This window comes from Callorhinus ursinus, unplaced genomic scaffold (assembly GCF_003265705.2).
Source record: "Callorhinus ursinus isolate GAN/ISIS: 27379988/994484 unplaced genomic scaffold, GSC_fseal_2.0 scaffold45, whole genome shotgun sequence".
NCBI classification, from domain to species: domain Eukaryota; kingdom Metazoa; phylum Chordata; class Mammalia; order Carnivora; family Otariidae; genus Callorhinus; species Callorhinus ursinus.
In genome coordinates, this window is record NW_027397107.1 from 3,915,229 (window position 1) to 3,933,727 (window position 18,499).

Here is an 18,499-nt window from a genome sequence, read left to right on the forward strand (position 1 = left end):
TAAATGCTGTCCCGTCTAGATAGCATCTGTGAACATGGGCCCGTGGCAGAGTTGGTAAAAAATGGGCCCAAACTTAAACGCCCGTCTGCAAAAGTCCCGCCCACATGCACACATCTTTCTGGTGCACAGAATGGATACGGCTATGCAAGAATACAGCTGGGGCTCATTTTTGTTGTTACTGTTGTTCTTTTCACTTTGGGAATTAGAGCAAACTAACCAAAGAACAGTTTTAAGGACGCCTGGCTGGCTCAGTCGGTAGCGTGTATGACTGTTGATCTCGGGGTCATGGGTTTAAGCCCCATGTTGGGCATGGAGATTCCTTAGGGGAAAAAAGCAGTTTTACTGCTCTGTGCTCTGAGCAAAGCCTACGGCTCTGCTTTCTCCTTTACATCCCTTCCCTGTGCCACTCCTCCTATTAGCTGACTCCACTCCAGGCAATGCCTGATTTACTGATGGAGACCGCTCTTAAGACAGCCTCTCGCTCTGAACCCAGCCAGCCACACAGAGTATATGGTTCAAAGACCCCAAGACAGTCAGCTACATCAGTTCACACTTGCCACTCGGCTCCCCAACTGTTGTGCAAGCCAGCAGGCTTAGAAGAGTAATTGTCACTGAGGCTGAATATAGTTACCCATATGATTCTGGCTGCTGAAATTCGTTTCCACTAAGAATAAATCATGAAACTAAGCATTGCAAAGGATCATCCATCAATAAAAATAGTAACAAGTGGGGCATCTGGGTGGCTCAGTCAGTTAAGTGTCTGCCTTCGGCTCAAGTCCCACGTCAGGCTCCTTGCTTGATGGGCAGCCTGCTTCTCCCTCACCACTGCTTGTGCTCTCTCTCTCTCGCACTTTCTCTCTCTCAAATAAATTAAATATTAAGAAAAAATAGTAACTAGTAACCCCATGTAGTGAACACTTACCACGTATAAGGCCCCCATAAGTGTTCGATGTTTATTCTCTTATTTAATCTTCAAACCAGCACCGTAAGATAGGTACTGTTATTTTATAGCAGAAGAAACTGAGGTCAAAGAGGTTAAGTCATTTTTCCAAGGCCACACAGCTGGTAAATAGCCAGGATCCTAACTCCTTACTCTGGGCCCTTCCTCAATGCCATGTCCCTACTCCGGGGAGCACAACGCAAGCCCTGTGCCACAGTGTCACTGGAGGCTTCAGGTACCACCCTTCCCAAAGATATTTACATTTAAATCAGAAACAGCAAAGAAACCAAAAGAATGAGACTCTATCAGCTAATTTTTCGGGCACCCTAACATCAGGGAAGGAAGAGACTTCCAGGTGGGCTTAATCCAAGGAGCTGAAGGAGGTGCATGTGGGAGAGTGGCAGCAAGTGGGGCCGGGTCTCCAGGCTCTAACAGGAGGAATGTTTTGTGAGGGCACTAGGAAGTCTGATTAAATATATGTTTTTCTTTTTTTAATGTTACTTCGATCTGTGATGCTTACCAAGCCTCTAAACAGACAAAATCCAGTTGCCAGGAGGAGACACATGACCAACATTAAATCAAATGGTCTTCTCAGCAGGTCCTTGGCTTGGACTTCTTGAATGACCTAAAATAAGAGTTCGTAACCAATGAGCAGGCCCAGAGTGCCAAAGAAGAATCTAAGAACTACTGACGCCTAAGCGCTATGGTGCTGGATGGGGAGAGAATTCAACAGACGGGTGATTCGTGTCATAAACCACTAGCCGCCTAACTTACGAAAATCATGTCCCGCCTCCTCTCTGCTTCCACTTTGCTCCTCTGTGAGATTGGGCTGGGTCATCCTGTAGGGCCCTTTGAGCTCTAAGAGTCGTATTTTTTTTCCTTGCAATAGGAGTTTTGTGATTATAAATGTAAGATATGTTCATTTTAAAAGTAAGGTAAACCATAAACCCAACCCACTATTAAGAGTCACTGTACTTTTCCAGAGCTAGCTATCTATCATCTATCTGATCTACATTTATTTTTTACAAAATTAAGACTTTACATATAGCCAATTGTGTATTTGTTCTTTGGACCCTTAACAGGTACCTATATTACAAGCACTTTCCCACATTATTAAAACTCTTCTAAAACGCAGTATCATGTGGAAGGACCATATTTCAGCCACTCTCACAGTGTTGGACATTTAAGGCACTTGCACTGTTAATGTGATGGTGAGCAATTCTGCGCAAAGATCTTTGACCGCATCTCTCTGGTGACCTTCCGAGGACAGGGCCTTCGACGTGAGATTACTAGGCTAAGGGGTTAAATTTGCTAAGCTTGATAACACCGCCAAATTGCCTTGCAGAGGGAGTCTGGATTTATGTTCCTATGAGCACTGTGTGACAATGTCTATTTCTCCCTGGCCATCACTGTGTTTGAACATTTAAAAAATGGTAACAGTTTCCTGTGTCTCACGGCATGAACAGTGTTGACACACTGACTGCGGAGACATTTTTAAAAGCCGTGGAGCCCAGGACGATGGGTACTGTTTGCTTTTTCTTCTTAACAACCACCTCGTTCCTCAAAAGGATGTCAGTGCGTCACCGGAGTGTGCACAGCAGGTGTCTCATTGTTTACAAATAAGGTGTTTGTAAATTACAATGCATTTTAAGGAATTCTGTAAATCTTATAGTCAACTGAATAATCATGTTCTGATGATCTGATGATCTGATGATTCGTATTTCCATATATCACTTTGCTTAAAGGATCTTGCTTAAGGATCTATTACCTATAAAAGGAAGAGAAACTTAGATGTTACTAGCTTAGAAATGAAGACCTTAACAGAGTACCTGCCCAGCCAGCATTGCTTCACCTTGACCACCTTGGCTGTGAATGGAAGGGAAGTGTCTCGGAAGACGTCCTGTAGCCAGTCTTCATGTGCCTGGATCCCTTGGTAAATTAGACCCTGAGGCTGTGTGTGCTACCCCGAACAGCAGGATCCCTCCAGCCTCCCCTTGTAAAGGCACTGGCATCTCTGCAAGAGGTACCCAGATGCTCAAACACCAGGGCATTAACAGCCCCAGACAAACCACACACTCCACACACTAAACAGGATCTGTTGGGACCCAGGGCACAGGAAGGTCCAGAAAGCACAGCCTGGCCGGTTGAAGCCAATGTATTCAGACAGAAACAGACCATCTCTGCCACTGTAACTAAGGTGTGACCAATGCACAGAATCAACGCAAACGGTCTGCCCCAGACCTCCAGTGCCCGGAGGCACAGTTTGATCCAGTAGCCGGGAGATGTGAGTGAGCCCCGTGAGTTTGGGAACAGGTTACAGTTAACATAATAAAATCACCTTTGAGGGATAATTATAATTTTCTGATGGCTGATTATAGATTCTGAAACCAGCCCAGACAGGAAGACAAGTATACGGTATGCTTAAGAAAAAAGCAGGGCAAATGCGGGTTCCATACTTCCCTATTTAAAAGAAAGAGAGAGAGAAAGTCAAAAGTTTGCCAAAAAGATCTCTAAACACCAGTAACATTGAGGACACCCACCTCAAGTCATTAACACTGTGCTGTTGGACCAGACATATTCTTCATGAGACCAAATGAAACAGGTCAATTTAAAACTACGAGGTGCTCATAAAACTACGAGGTGCTCATTACCAGGCATGTCCTAGCTACTGTATTTTTAAAGAATATTTGATATAATACCCTGCTTGTTGGCACACATAAATGATAACTTCTTTCACATTAGCTTTCGAGAGCCTTAGTTCTCAAATACATTTATCGAATGTGTCAAGAGTTACATATGATACAAAAAGTTGTAAGAAATATTTGCACACCGCAGGTAGCCACAGACACAAATACCCCCTCTAGATCCTAAATGTCAGGAATCGCTGATCGTCTAATCGTTCAGCATACACTTCTGAAAGTTGCTCAAAAGCATTTTTTAACAGGTGAAATGATGGAGATAAGGAAGGATTCTGCATAACCGCTTTTCAGTAAGCTTGGAATAACAAGCAAGACGGCTTCTCTGTTTACGAACACTCCCCCATTGTTTCAGAAGAGGAAAGTGAATGTTAAGATAAAGTTTCTTACCCACAATGTTTCCTGGCACAAAAACAACAATGCTCATGATAATAGATCCAACCCAGTAGAGGCCAATAGTTCTATAACTTTCCCTGCAACGAAAAAATGTCGGCTTAGTGCACTCGTCTTAGAATACTATTAGCAAAAGATGATCCACATGATTAGCATTATCCTAAGTAGTAAAGTGTACGAATCGCAAATTACTGAATCGATAGTAATCAATCAACTCTAAGGGGCCCTAGTCGTCAAATTTCATTTCCATCTGTGATATATTATAGAACCCTCTTTGTGTCCTTTGAATAGGAATTGTGCTTGCTGCCCTGATCATCTGTTAAACTACAACATGGTCAATCACGGTCCAAGGAGTCCTGCACCTCACTGTGTCCTATGAAACTCACTGCAGGAAAGGAAAAAGCTGGTTCAAAACAGAAGGGAAACTGGACCCATATTTTAAAGCATTGTAAGTATGAGTAACAGGTTGTTAAGTGGACTTTCCCTGGTGTCAGAATTGTGGCCAGAGCCCTAGCAATAAAGATCATAAGTGCCACCTAGCCCCAACAGGGCAGCTGGACACAGACCCTGAATCTTCATAGGCGAGGTTGACAAAAAGCTCTTTCAGCTGGTAGCCCTGCTACCCCACCTCCATAAGCGGCCATGAGAGATCACAGGGAGATTCTCTGAAGGGAAACAGAGGTGGACCTTCCTGCCTTGCCCCACCTCCCAAGCCAAGAGCTGCCACTTCCCAGGAGGCCAGTTCACAATGACTGGGATTGTCAGCAGGAGAACAAACAAGAATCTTCCACAGCAGAACTTCTCTAATGGAGCCAAAGAAACTCCAACTCACTCCTGGCCGCCTCCAAGCAGAATCCAGGCATTCTCCGAAATACCTGCCGTGTGCCCTGGAGGCTTGGGAACATTCATGAAGAGATAGGCTAGGACCTGAAGGAGTCCCAAACTCAGCTGGAGCTGTCCTTGAGCTCACGACTGAGGGGGCAGGGCTATGGGGCAAGGAGTTGGTCATGCTGAATTTCCACCTCATCTGGGACAAGAATGCATCATTTTCTCCAACCTGGAGCCACGGGAAGGCCTGGGGAGGTAGCTGGGCTTGAAAGGATCCTGCCACAAAGGGTACACGTTCTGGGTGACAGGGACGCCGGCAGAAAGCAGCTGTGGGTGTCCCACCAAGGGCGGGGAAGTCCCACGAACTCAGCCAGCAAGAGCATTGCTCACGTCAGGCCTCTGTGCCACGCACAGTCTCCTGGGGTAGGGGTCTCCGAAGAGCCCACGCCTGGGCTCCATACAACAAGCCTGGCAGAGCGGAACTGAGGGCACCGATCCCCAGAAACCAGAAATCGTCATGTAAGACTCTGCCCCTTTTTCTTTAGCCCCACGTGCATATACACACATCCCCGAGGATCCAGCTGCACACGAGACTGTCCTTCCTGGACAGCAGAGTCAGAAGCGTAAGGGGTCTGCCCAAGCTGTCCCCATGGCCGGGGATCATCCAAAGGGGACATGTTCAAAAGACAGCAGTGCCAGGAAAAGAACTTGTGTTGACCACATCTAACTCATGTCTGTGGAGCGTATCTTCACGTGCGTGTGTACCTGTTTGTGCCCCTGTCCCTCTGTCTGGTTTCCTTACATATGTGCGTATTGGCTGCTAAGCTGGCAAAGGGACACACCCGGCGGACAGACTGACTTACTCCCACGCTATGGCCGCCACCATCACCAGATACATTAGATAATGAGCAGAGCCGTCCCAGTAGCAGATCATGTGCCCGTACGCAGTGTTCAGATACGGTTCACCCTAAGGAAAGAGTAAAAGAGGAGTCTACTTTAAATAGGACTCAAACATCTCCACACAGGACACCAGACCTGTATTTCAAGTAAAATGGAACAGCAGAGCTGGCTTGTGTTCGTCTGCTAGGATGAACCTAGGCTCAGTCCCATGCAAGAATCCCATACAAACTTTACCCTGGAGCCGCCGTCGCCAGAGTCTGCCGTGGGATGGCCCCGAGCCTGCCTGGCCATCCTCTGGGTGATGCATGTGGACAGTGACGCCAGGCAGGTGGAATCGGGCAACCGTGGTTGCACAGCTAATGCACTGAGGCCAAGTCAAATCTGGGACCAAAGGTGCATTGGCTCTGGCCGGAGGGGGTGGCCGGAGAAGACTCTGCCCGCCACAGCCCCAGCTGCCCTGCATCATTCGCCTGCGTGCTGATCCCCAGGCTTGTTGGGCTGAGGCTGAGGAAGGCACATCTTGCCCACACCCGGGCACACAGACAAACAGGCACCCCACCCCCCTTGACCTTCCCAGCCACCCTGTGGGACCCACAACTCACTCCACTCTACAGATGAGGGAACAGGGTTCCAAGGGGTCACAGGACCAGCCTAAGGCCACATAGCGAATGCCTAGCACGGAGCATATCATCAAGAATAGCCACACTTCTCCTGAGAAATGTTTTAATTTTACGAACATGAGCTCATATGACGCACTACGTTTCCCTCTTCCAGACAGCTCCCGGAAAGTCACGGTCTAATTCGCAGGGGGGGTTAATGTCATTCTGACGCCCCCTCATTCTTTCTCCTCGCTCCCACGTTCATGCTCTCCTGCCTTGCGTCCCCCCGAGACGCCCTCAGTCCTGTCGGCAGCGGCCGAGAGGGGGCCCCCGCTGGAGCCCAACGCTCCCGGGGCAGGGATTGCTCTGTCATCACTCCCCACGCGTCCGATGGCATGAGGACCGTGGAGCAGGTAGGAGTACCGCGGCAGCTGGACTTCCGTGCCCGGGCCTGGCCCGCATCCCTTCTCCGACATGCTATGACTGGACATGACTTCATGGTTCATGCCTATGCACCTGGCCATCAAAGCCGGCCTCGCCTGGTGGTTTGATGGGTGTCTTTAACTGGACGGCCCTTTGAGGGCCCTCCAAACGCCCCTGAACTCCTTCCATTCCTCAGCTTCTGCCTTCCGCTGAGCCCCACCCAGCCTCCCGATGAACGGTGACAGCACCCAGCCCGCCTGGCTCAAAGCCACAGGGCCATTTTTGTCACTCCTCTCTCCTCTGCAGTCTGCGGGCAAGTCCAGTCAATTCTCTCTCTCTGAGGTCACTGCGGGCCACCCTCCCTGTCCGCACATGGCCCTGTTCAAGCCCTCAGTGCCCCTCACGGAGCCAGCCCCACACGGTCTCTCTGTCTCCCTCTCTTTCCAATCCACCTGCCAGATGAAGACTCATGAGGCCTGGCTCCTAACGCATCTCTTCCACTCAAAAGCCTCCCAAAGCTGGTGGCCGCCCACAGGCCCGGCCCCACCTCCCCTACCTGGCAGCCGGGCGCCCAGAACCTGGCCCTGCAGACCTTCCCAGAGCGACACCCCATCCCACCTTCTCATGCCTCACCCCTTGCCACCCTCAACACCTCAACCTCTGTGCCCTTTCAGCAGCCACCTCCTCCCCAAGGGCTCCTCCCCGAGAGCTCCCCACTCTTTGGACTCAGAGGTCCCAGGCTCTCCAGCTGTTCTGTCTGCCTCTTGGCTTCACAATCTGCTTCAGGGACTCTTCTGGCCACAGCCTCCAGAGGTCCGCTCACTCCACCCTCGGCCGTCTTCTCTCTCCCTTTTCTCCCGAGCAAGACTTCAGGTACCGTCTATACTCAGATGGCCCCCAAATTTCTGTCAGGAATGGTCCTCTGAGCTCAAGACCTGCAAAGCCCTGCCAACTTGGACATCTGCCAGGATGTCCCTCCACCACCTGAAACTCCACATGTCCCCAAATGGACTCAACATCATCCCTGCACACCTGAACCCTGGGCTGACCATGGGGAGACACCTGCCTTTTCTCACCTCCAAGCTCTTGATCAAGCCATCCCTTCTCCTTGGAATGCCCTCTACCCTCCTTGTCTATCTGGAAAATTTTTACCTTCCAATGTCATTGCCATTTGAAAAAATGCTAGAGCAGTGTCACTAATTCAATGAGGACTCCCCTGACTGCTTCCAGACCCAGTTCTTCCCTGCGTACAGGCTGACCTTGTTTTATTGCCCTTCACTTTACTGTGCATTGCAGACTTTGTGTTTTTTACAAACTGAAGGTTTGTGGCAACCCTGCGTCAAGCAAGTCTCCCGGGGCCATTTTTCCAACACCATTTACTCGCTGTGTGTCTCTGGGTCACATTTGAGTAATCCTGGCGATATTTCAAGCTTTTCCGTTATTATTATATTTGGGATGGTGATATGGGACTGGTGATCTCTGATGTTAATACTGTGACTGGGGGCCCCACGAACTGTACCCATATAAGATGGCGATTGATGGGTGTGGTCTGACTGCTTGGCCTACCTGCATCCCTCCCTCTCTCTCCCTGTCCTCGGCAAACTTCACTATTGTCTTATTTTAAGAAACTGCCACAGCCACCCCAAACCTTCAGCAACCACCATCCTGATCAGTCAGCAACCAGCGACATCACGGTAAAGACCCTCCACCAGCAAAAAGAGGAGGACTCGCTGAAAGCTCAGATAATAATCAAGTTTTTAGAAAAAAGTATTTTAGTATTAAGGTATGTATGGTTTTCAGACACAATGCTATTGTACACTTCATAGACTACCGTATAGTGTAACTATAACTTTTAGGTGCATCGGGAAGCCAAAAACTCCATGTGGCTTGCTTTATTGTGATATTTGCTTTCTTGCAACGTACCTGCACTATCTCCACAGTGTGCCCATACCCTGTGCCCAACTCCTGTCTGCGGGACTGAATTCCCCCGTCATCCCTCTAGTTTAATAACACCACCACTCTCCCAAAAGCAGGAAGCAAGAGGTCTTCTTGGACCTTACTCTCCCCATCACCCGCAGCTAATCCCTGAGTCCTACCCACTCCAAGCACTCAAAGCCTCTGAAATTCGTCCCTCCTCCCTACCTCCTGTGCTTGGCTCTGCCTAGGCCATGCTCAAGCCCTTGCTGGCCCTGCAAAAGCCTCCTGACTTGAGTCCCAGCTCTCAGCCCAGACACTCCCCTTCAAGCCCAACATTCCCAGAGCTGACTGCATTGTTCCCTGACTCAAATTCTTCCTTCAAATGTGAGATAAAATCCAAACTCCCTTTGCTTAACATATGAAGCATGCTGTTACTTGAAACACAGATGAAAACTGTACTTTCCTGTGTGACCTTGAGTAAGTTACTTAACTTCTCTGGGCCTGGATTCATCACACCACTAAAACAGGGAAAGAGGACTAGCTCTCTCAAGGGCAGGTAGCACTATAATATGACAGCAAGGGAAGGATCACCGCCATCAAATGGCTTCATTGTCTCGGTGTTCTCTAACACACGTAAGACCGACCTGGGCTTTCTGATGTAGTAATGTTTTAATAATAAGACACCAATACTAAATTCCTTTAGGGTATCTCATTTATATTAAATACAAGCAAAGGAAAAAGGTAGTGGACCAGGTATGAGGGAGGAGGTATCAGACGAAGATGCTGAAAAGAAGTGTCTCCCATGATCAAATCCTAACTTTCTGCTTCACTTTCCACATGAATAAACCACCTACGTCTGTGGCAGTAAAAGAAATACCACGGATCTTACCACCTTACACTAAATGTAGGGATTTCATCTTTCATCTCCGAACAACGGGACTTGGGGTGCTGACCCTTCGGCGTAAGGCTTACAGTCACTAAGCGATCCCATACCTCTCTCAAGTAGTGTGTCATGAACCCGTCAATGATTCCATCCTGTTCCAAGCCTATGATGAGGTTCACCACGCTGGTAAATCCGAAAACTGCATACACTAGAGCAAAGGAAGAAGGAGTTATTTATTTGTTTATATTTTTGTAAAGTAATCTCTACGCCCAATGTGGGGCTTGAACCCACAACCTCCAAGATCAAGAGTCACATGCCCCACCGACTGAGCCAGCCAGGCGCCCCAAGAAAGCAATAGTTTAAAAAGCAGTAGCTCAGGACTACTGAGCTTAGCAGCTTAGCAATGACTAAGAGCCTGGCATTCACCAAAAACGGTGACTTCGTCTTCATCTTTTCCAGAAGACACTGGGCACTGTCAAGATGGACTAACAGAAGGTCCCTCCTGTACAGAAGGACCCTGGCCTTTGTTATGGATCTCCGTGTCATTGCCCAAGCGCTCTCTCCGAGGAGACACCCACCAGGGGGACAGAATGACATACTCACCCACTAACTCTGTGCCACGGGATCCTACCAGGTCACCCCATCCATCCTCCACAACCTACCAGTGGCTGCCCGGGGCCACACCAGCATCCCACCTGCAGCCAGCTCGTCTGATGTTTGTCCTAGTCTACACTGAAGAGCCTGAAGACGGATGATGATGACTGATGGGCAAGTTGTAAGAAGAAAGGCCAGTGATTTTTAAAATGGGTACAAGATGGCACAATTGAATACAGAAGAAGCCAAGCCACAGCGTCTCAGAGAATCTCACTCAGGTTGTGAGAGTCTCCTAAATGGGCTTAAAGCTACCAGCAACACACAGCTACAGAATGATACGTTTTACATGGTAAGGGATCAACTTAGTGCATGTTAGTTTATCAATAAGGATGCATTTTCAAGCTGTACCCCATCAGAAACCATGTGGCGGGCACGGGTAGGACAAGAATTCGAAGGTGGACAGAAGAACAGCCATGATAAAATGGGGAGGTTACTTCCCAGAGAAGGGAAGCCAGCCTTGCCAAGTCTGCAGGCAAGCCCCCTGCGTTCACATCTTGCCCAGGATGCAAGGCCCACGCGTGCCCTGCCCTACAGACCCTGCCTTCCCATGCCTTCCAGGTCTGCTCCAGACCTTGCTGTCAGGATCAACCCCCGAATGTCCCCCGGGAAAGAAAGCGCTCAGCATCTGATCACTGAGGCTGACAGGAGTGTCGGATGCTGGGTCCAAGGCGACAAGCCCCGGCCCCAGGGCTGCAGTGTGCTCAAGCTAGGACATAGAGGAGAACAGAGGGCTGAGGGTATAGGAACAAGGGTGCTCAACCCTGGGGAACTGGGAGAGACCCAAGTCGGCTAAGCATGGACTCCGCGGAGTGAGGTGGATAGACAGCAGCAGCAGACCACTCTCGAAACCTGGGCTGGGGTCAGAGCAAAGACAGGTGGTGTGGGCCCAGAGAAATGATGTGGGCCTTGAACTCAGACAGGTCCAACTCATCTACCCACTGGCTGTCCAACCTTGGGCAAGTCACGTGATTTACCTAAGCTTCAGGGTCTTTTATATGCAAGTTGGGAGAAATTAGCTACTTACAATTCTTCTTTCCCTCCCCACCTTTGCCAAGATCCAAGGTGGGCAGAGAATATTCCCCATGCCATTGATGATGGACTCAGCCACACGACTGCCTTTGGCTACCGGAGTGTACATGGAAGTGACAGTGGCCAACTCCAAGTCTCCTCTGCCATGAGAAGGGCCCACCATGGGGAGCTGCTGGTCCAAGAACAAGGAGACACATGGGACAGCTCTGAACGTGACCCGCAGCCTGACGCACAAGAGTCCCAGCTAACCTGCAGACCCATGAGCACGGACACTAAATGTTTATACCCAAGACTTGGAAGTACCCGAAGTGTCCACTGATGGATGAATGGATAAAGAAGACAGGCATACACAAAATGGAATATGACTCAGCCATAAAAAAAGAAGGAAATCCTGCCATTTCCAACAACCTGGATGGACTCTGAGGGCATTGCGCTAAGCGAGATGAGTCAGCAGAGAAAGACCGAGACTGTATGATCTCCCTCAGGGACGTGGAAGCCAAACAAGCTGAACTCATAGAAACAGAGGCTGGAAGGGTGGTTGCAGGGCCGGCGAGTGGGGGACATGGGGGGACGCTGGTCAAACGTTACAGACTTCCAGTGATAAGATGAGTAAGTTGACAGCGTGGTGACTATGGTTAACAAGACTGCATTGTATACTAAATGTTCTCAGCACACGCCATAAAAAGGTAATTCTGTGAGGTGAGGGACCCTACGGCGAACAACCTCGTTGTGGTCACCATCTCACGGTGTAGCCGTGTATCACATCGTCACAGGGTAGACCTTACACCTGCCTGGTGTCAGACGTCAATTATATCTCAGTAAAGCTGCAGAAACATGGGAAATGCCTGTTGCTGCCGCAGGACACCGAGATCTGGGGGGTGTCTGATACGCAGCCTCACTAAAGCAGAAACTGAATGAGTAAAGGCGCAGCCCAGCTCTTGGCAGGGGAAGCGCTTGAAGGCGGGGAGGGCTTTGCTGGAGGCAGCGTGGCGCAAAGAAGAGCATAGCTTCGGGGGTCAATGCCGTTCTCACTATATGACCTTGCCCACGTGTCTTAGCGGGTCCAAGCCAGCTTCTTCATCTATAAGGGGAGGGCATTTGTTGCGAGGATTGAATAAGCTAATACTGCCACAGCGCTCCGGGCCACACCAGGCACACTGTAAGTGCTCGATCAGGGGTGTCTTCACTTATGTAATGTACGCGTGTACTTTTCAGGCATTGTTTAAGTATTTGACTAATATCATTGAATGTTTGTAGCAACCCTCCATGGGAAGCCCTGTTTTCCTCAGCGGACCGAGACACTGTACAGCTCAGTTCCATGCCAGGTGGGGGTGTGGGGCAAGAAGCAAGGGAAGGAGCCGCTGCAAGATTCGAGGGCAGAGGTCAGAGCACGGCTGGGGGTGGGGGTGAGGAACAGAGTGGCCTCCCGCTTGGCCCTGGCAGTGACCCTCCGCCATGATCCCTGCTGGGAAAGGGTGGGGTCCGTGGCTCAGAAGAGGTGTTCGTCTGGAGGGGAGGACTGCGTTGCCCTGAAATACTCCTCCGTTTCCTGCCACTTCCCCCGTGGGGCTCAGGGTACGGGAGACAGACTCCTTCTTCGTGGGGGAAGCGTGATGAAGGCGAAGGCCCAAGAGCTGCGCTGCGAGGTGGACACCAACCGTTTCCCTCCCATGGAGACGTACCATAGAACAGTGGGTCCCGGGGTGGTTTTCTTTTGACCAGGGCGCGAGCCAGCAGGGCTACCAGGAGCAAGATGAGGCCAGCAACCCCTACAATTGTCCAGGAACTGCAACGACCAGAACAGGGAGGCGGTCATTTATCGAAATAAACATGTTGATGCATGGAATTTCCTGGCTATTGAATGCATTCACCCCCACCTCTGCCTCTGCATCCAGTTCCAGTGCTGTGGGCTTAGCCAGGTTTCTCTTCAGTGCTTTGGCCCCTGCGGGCCACCCGTGTGACTTTCAAGGACTGGAAGCACCAGCTCCTCGCTCTTCCTGGCCTGCCCACCTGCACCCTCCACCCCCCCCCCGCCCCCCCCGCAAATGGCCCCCCCCCCCCCGCCCCTGTGTCCCCCCCCACCCCCACTCCTCCCAATCCCATTCCCCAGTGACTGACAGGCCTAACCACCAAATCCGCCACCTCCCTCAGAGCCAGCCAGAGACCTTTGGACTGAGCTCCAGGGAGCACAGAAGAGTCACAGCTACACACACCTTCCAGGAGGACCAGGATGTGTATAATCAAAGGGGCCAGAGGATGAGGCCAATCCAAGGAAGGAAGAGTTTGGGCCAGAGCTGCGGCCAGAAGGAAGCCAGCTCCCCACGCCCAGGGCAGCAAGCCAGAGTCCAACCCCGCACCTGGAAGGTAAGGTGAGGCTAGGGTGGGCACAGGAAAAAGACCCGATACCAAGGAGACCAGGGGCCAAGGCCCCTCCCCAGTGGGGCAGCATTAGGGCATGAGGCTCGGTTGAGTTAGCAGTCAAGACACCTAGAGTCTAGGACCTACTCTGCTACTGCCTAACTGCGCGACCTGAACAAAGTCCTGTCATTTCATCATCTGTTTATTAACTAATTTTAAAACATATTAAGGATAAAATGTATTACGCACCACTATGTGCCAGGCACTGTGGATGAATGGAGGACGTCCCTGTCTCCATGGAGGATCCTACCTCAATGGACTCTGAGCTCTCTCACCCAGGAGGTCACCTCTAGTCCTACAGAGATTCTCTCTCATGCCTCCAGCACCAAGCAGGGCTTGCAGTCCTAGACAAAGGACCACATGGCCCTCTCCAACGGCCTGCTACACCACAGACAGCCTCCTCAGCAGCCCTTGAGAGCCGCCAGAAGCACCGCTCTCAGCTGAAACCCCTCCACACCACAGCAGCCTGACAAGGGGACTTGGGGATCACCTGTGCCATATGCCCCTGAGACTTCTGGAAAGTACCTTTCTCAGTCACAGATTCCACAACCTAACAATACCCACTGACAGCTGAGGGACAGACTCATGCTGAAGTTCACTCCACTCACCTGCAGCTGGAATGGTTGCTAGAAATCTGCCCCCAATGTAAGACGGGTCAGTGAGGAAGTGGGAAGAGATCCATCCAACCTGCAGGTAGATGGGCCCACAGGAGACTGGTCACAGGTGCAGGAGAGCTGCATCTCCATCACCTGGCCCCAGGCCCCACACAGAGTCAGGGAATGGGCTCTGGGCATCAGGAGCACCCAGATATCCAAATGCCACCCTCGACCTACAGAATCAGAATACTTTGGGGTAGGGCATGGGAATATGCAACTTTTTTCAAGATACCTGGATGAGTATGACAAAGAAAGTCTGCCTGGGGACTTCTGTTAGGATAATAAGAATTGATGAATGGATGAAGGAGGGAAAGAGGGGAGAAGAAGCCAGGAAGGAGAAATGAATGGATGGATGGATGGACGGTGGATAATGAATGAATGGACAGATGATGGATCATGGATGGTGGATGGTGACTGAATGGATGGGTGGATGGATGGTGGATAATGAATGAATGGACAGATGATGGACCATGGATGGTGGATGGTGACTGAATGGATGGGTGGATGGATGGACAGATGGATGGTGTATAGATGGATGATGGGTGGTGGATGGACAGATGGATGGACGGTGGATGAATGGATGGATGAATGGATAGATGATGGATGGTGGATGGCAAATGAATAGATGGATGGATGGATAGATGAATGGATAGATGATGAATGGTGGACAGTGAATGAATGGATGGATGGTGGATGGAAGGATGATGGTGGATAATGAATGAATGGATGATGGATAGTGAATGATGGTTGGATGACAGATGGTGGATGGATGGATGGATTACACACTTCTATGATAAGAATGAGGATGACTGTGTCAATGTCCAGGTAAGACGCTGAAATAGGAAATTTCTAGTGTTGCACATCAGTGGCTCCTCCTGTAGGGATAAGCCAAAGGAGCAGAGGATGGAAGAGGAAGCTGATGTGGGTCAGGAACATGATACTGGACTGAAACTTCCATGAAAAAGGAAGAGTTCAGGTGTGCTACGTAAGCTGACAAGCATTTTAATCACATCCCGAGGCAGGTGGTAGCCAGGAAGTAACCCCCATCCCTGCTCCTACAAGGGCCTATGCTTACGGCCGGCATATCACGCAGCTGGTGCTCGTCTGGAGTATGAGAGCAGCGTAAACCGGTTCACCTGTGTGCTCTCACACTCGCCACCTGGGGGAGGAGCAAAGAACGGAGAGAAACTGGGGCAGCAGATCCTGTGTGTATCCCAGTGACCACCAAGTGCAGAACCTGCTCAGAACAGGGAGAGAAGGATCCAGCAGGGACTTGGGGGGGGGAGAGGGGGTAAGGGCTGAGACACACCCAAGGGTGAAAATGTTGCTAGTCTTGGAATGGGGGGGTTACTGATGCCCTTCCATGAAGGGGACACCTATTCAAAGGGGATGTGTATGGGTGAGCATGCGTAGAGAAAGGGTATGTGTGTGTGAGAGAGAGAGAGAGAGAGAGAGAGAGAGAGAGAGGATGAGACTGAGAGATCCCAACTCTTCCCTGACTCCATAACCTGCCTTGCTTTTTCTGGTTTTCAGGCTTTTGTAAAAGGCCTGGTGGGAAGGAAGCTTCAACTAATCCAACTGATTCAAACCTAACTGAAGGCCCGCTACGCACAAGGCCCTGTGCTGGGCCAGACAATGCCATGGGGAGCTGCGGGGAAGGTGAGTTCTGACCACAGGAAATTAACTCTTGTGGCAGAAGTGTGATCCCAGGGGACTAGGTGGATGGAGCGATCACGGGAGCTTGGAGGGAGGGTTTGGAAAACGAAGAGGCCCAGGCCATCAAGTCAGGTATGGCTTCAACAGTGGGCTCAGAGAGGAAGGCCTCCTGGTCAGAAGGAACCATGTGAGCCAGGGCAAGGAGGCAGGACGTTAAGAAGCATCCAAGGACTGGGGCAGGGAAGCTCCTGGGGGAGGCTCTGCCAGGGCCGGGGGTGGGGAACTGCAGGGAGGAAACAGATGTTAGCCCAGCCCTGGGGCCAGTGTGGATTTTAACCTGCAGGGGGATGGGAAGAATAACTGGAACCAATTATTCAAAGCTCTGCAGGGCTTAGCACTGTGCTCAATAATAGACGGCAATACATAATTCAGTGTGTGCTCAGTAAATGCTATCACCATCCTGCCTGGGGCTGAGGCCAAAATCTCAGAGTCATCCTCAAACCCTCTCCAGGACATGCAGACCTTCAGTAAGCTGCACTGCTCTCCCTCCCAAATACCCCTGCGCCCCGCCACCACACCCCTCTGCTCCCACTGCTCCCCGTTCCCCTACGTGGAAGGCTCTGTCCCCACCTCTTCCTGTGGCCACCTCCTGCACAAGTCACCTCCTCCAAGAAGCCTCCCCTGACCACCAGTCCCCTTCCCCGTCACTCATATCACCCCATTTATTTTTATTGATGTCTGTCTCAACACTCCCTTCCCCAACCTTTCCTGGCTTGTCCATAGCTATATCCCCAACCTTTGGAACAGTGTCAAGCACAGAATATGTACTCAGTAAATATTTGTTGAACTGCGCATGATGCCACTGCAGGAATGCAGGGTCTCCTGAGCACTGTGTTCACAGACATGTGACATTTGCTGCCCAGAGCTGCTGCTTCCAGGAGATGCACCCCGAGACTGGGTCAGACCAAGGGCATCACTGCCAGTGCCCAGGGAGCGCTCCGTAGGGATGGAGGACATCTGGATAAGGCTGTCAGCAAGTGGTGGCCCCCCAGCAGAGAGACAGAGAGAAAGGGAGAAGGAAGTCACCACCCTGGAGGCAGACACTTACCCTCAGCCCGAAGGTCTGGAGGGGGTTTGCCCTGTGCAGAATGATGCAATTTCCTCAGCACCAACTGCTGTGGGAAACCTAATAGGTTAACTTCCTCGTCCCCACGGACAACAGGGAACACCAGCAGGCACGGAGGCCTGGCACCTGTCCCACCGGCCGGGCAGGCGCGTAGCTGCCCGGCGCAGGGTGTCCTAGCACAAGACTGAGGCGGGGCTTTGAACCAAACCCATCTGCGGCCTCTGTCGGCCCCACCCATTTCCTTGGCATTGAACTGCTCGGCCTCCCTCCCCTGCGGGGTCCTACCCCCGTCGGCGCCACAATAGGATACAAATATAGGCCATTTGACAGACTAGAAAACTGAGACCGGGCCACACGGGTAGTGCCAAAGGCACGCCTAGAACCCTGTCGGCTCGGGGCTATTTCTGCTAGTCATTCACAACAGTTTCTAAAATTAATAAGAAATGAGAAGTATGTGTGTGTCCATACATGGAAACGTCCCTGTGAAATGCGAAACGAACACGGCACGACCCGAGAGAACACGGCCACGCTCGTCGTTGGTGGTGCCTGCGCCCCCACACCCCTGCCCCTGAGCTGGTCAAGGGCAGGGGCATTGCCTCGTTGACCTCCGTCACCCCGGACACCCGGCGCGGGGCCGGCATGGCGCGCGCGCCCCACACTTGGCTCCAGAACCGCACCGAAGGGCCGGGACGCCCGCCCGGGCCCAGCGCCCCCCGCCACGCCCGCGCGCCTCCCCCTCCCCCGGCCCGGCGCGGGGAGTCCCCGGAGACCCTCCGGCCCCCGCCCTGCAGTTGGCGGCGCGAGCCCCCTCGGAAAAGTTGCCGGGGGCTCGTGCGGCGCGGAGGCCACTTGGCCGACCCCCGCCGCCGACCCCCGCCGCACGCGCCCACTCACTCGTGCTGGGCCGCCAGGTGGTTGAAGACATAAGTGACGGGGATGGCCGAGAGGGACAGCACGAAGACCCCGGTGGCCGCAGAGGCACTCATCGCCGCCACCGCGCCGCTCGCCCTTCAGCGCATCCCGCGCGGCGCCCCGCCCCAGCTTCCGGCAGCGCCCGCGCCCCTCGGCAGTGCCCTTCGGGGCGTCCCGCGCCGCGCCCTCAGCAGCGCCCCCTCGGCGCGCCGGCCCGCAGCCGCCCCGGAGCGCAGCGCCGCGGTGCAGTCCCGGGGGGCGCCCTGGTCGCGCCCCCGCCGAGGAGCGGCGGCAGCCCCCGGCCCGGTACAGGTGTCCCCGGCGGGGGGGGGGGGCGGGGCGGCGCGCGCTCTGCGGGGACGTGGCGGCGGCTTGGGGGGTGGGCTCGGCCGGGAGCTAATCATCGACGACCTGCAGAGGCTCCGGGCTGAGCTGCGGGCCGACCGGGGGGCGGGGGGGGGGGGGGGGG

General features: G+C 52.2%; 1 protein-coding gene across 10 annotated transcripts in view; it reads right to left on the reverse strand.

Moving 5' to 3' along the window:
- TM6SF1 (transmembrane 6 superfamily member 1) overlaps positions 1–18,167 on the reverse strand; it is a 55,247-nt gene extending 37,080 nt beyond the window's left edge. For 2 of the 10 annotated variants that reach the window (XM_025892970.2, XM_025892971.2), the window contains exons 1-7: positions 18,013–18,166; positions 12,945–13,048; positions 9,690–9,787; positions 5,721–5,824; positions 4,027–4,109; positions 3,279–3,400; positions 1,461–1,565 (exon numbers count right to left, since the gene is read on the reverse strand). In XM_025892970.2, coding sequence (XP_025748755.1) covers positions 1,461–1,565; positions 3,279–3,400; positions 4,027–4,109; positions 5,721–5,824; positions 9,690–9,787; positions 12,945–13,048; positions 18,013–18,104 — 708 coding nt within the window. In that variant the 5' untranslated portion in view covers positions 18,105–18,166. The other 8 variants (XM_025892974.2, XM_025892969.2, XM_025892968.2 and 5 more) reach the window with 8 other exon arrangements.
- Between the last annotated feature and the right edge of the window lie 332 nt (positions 18,168–18,499).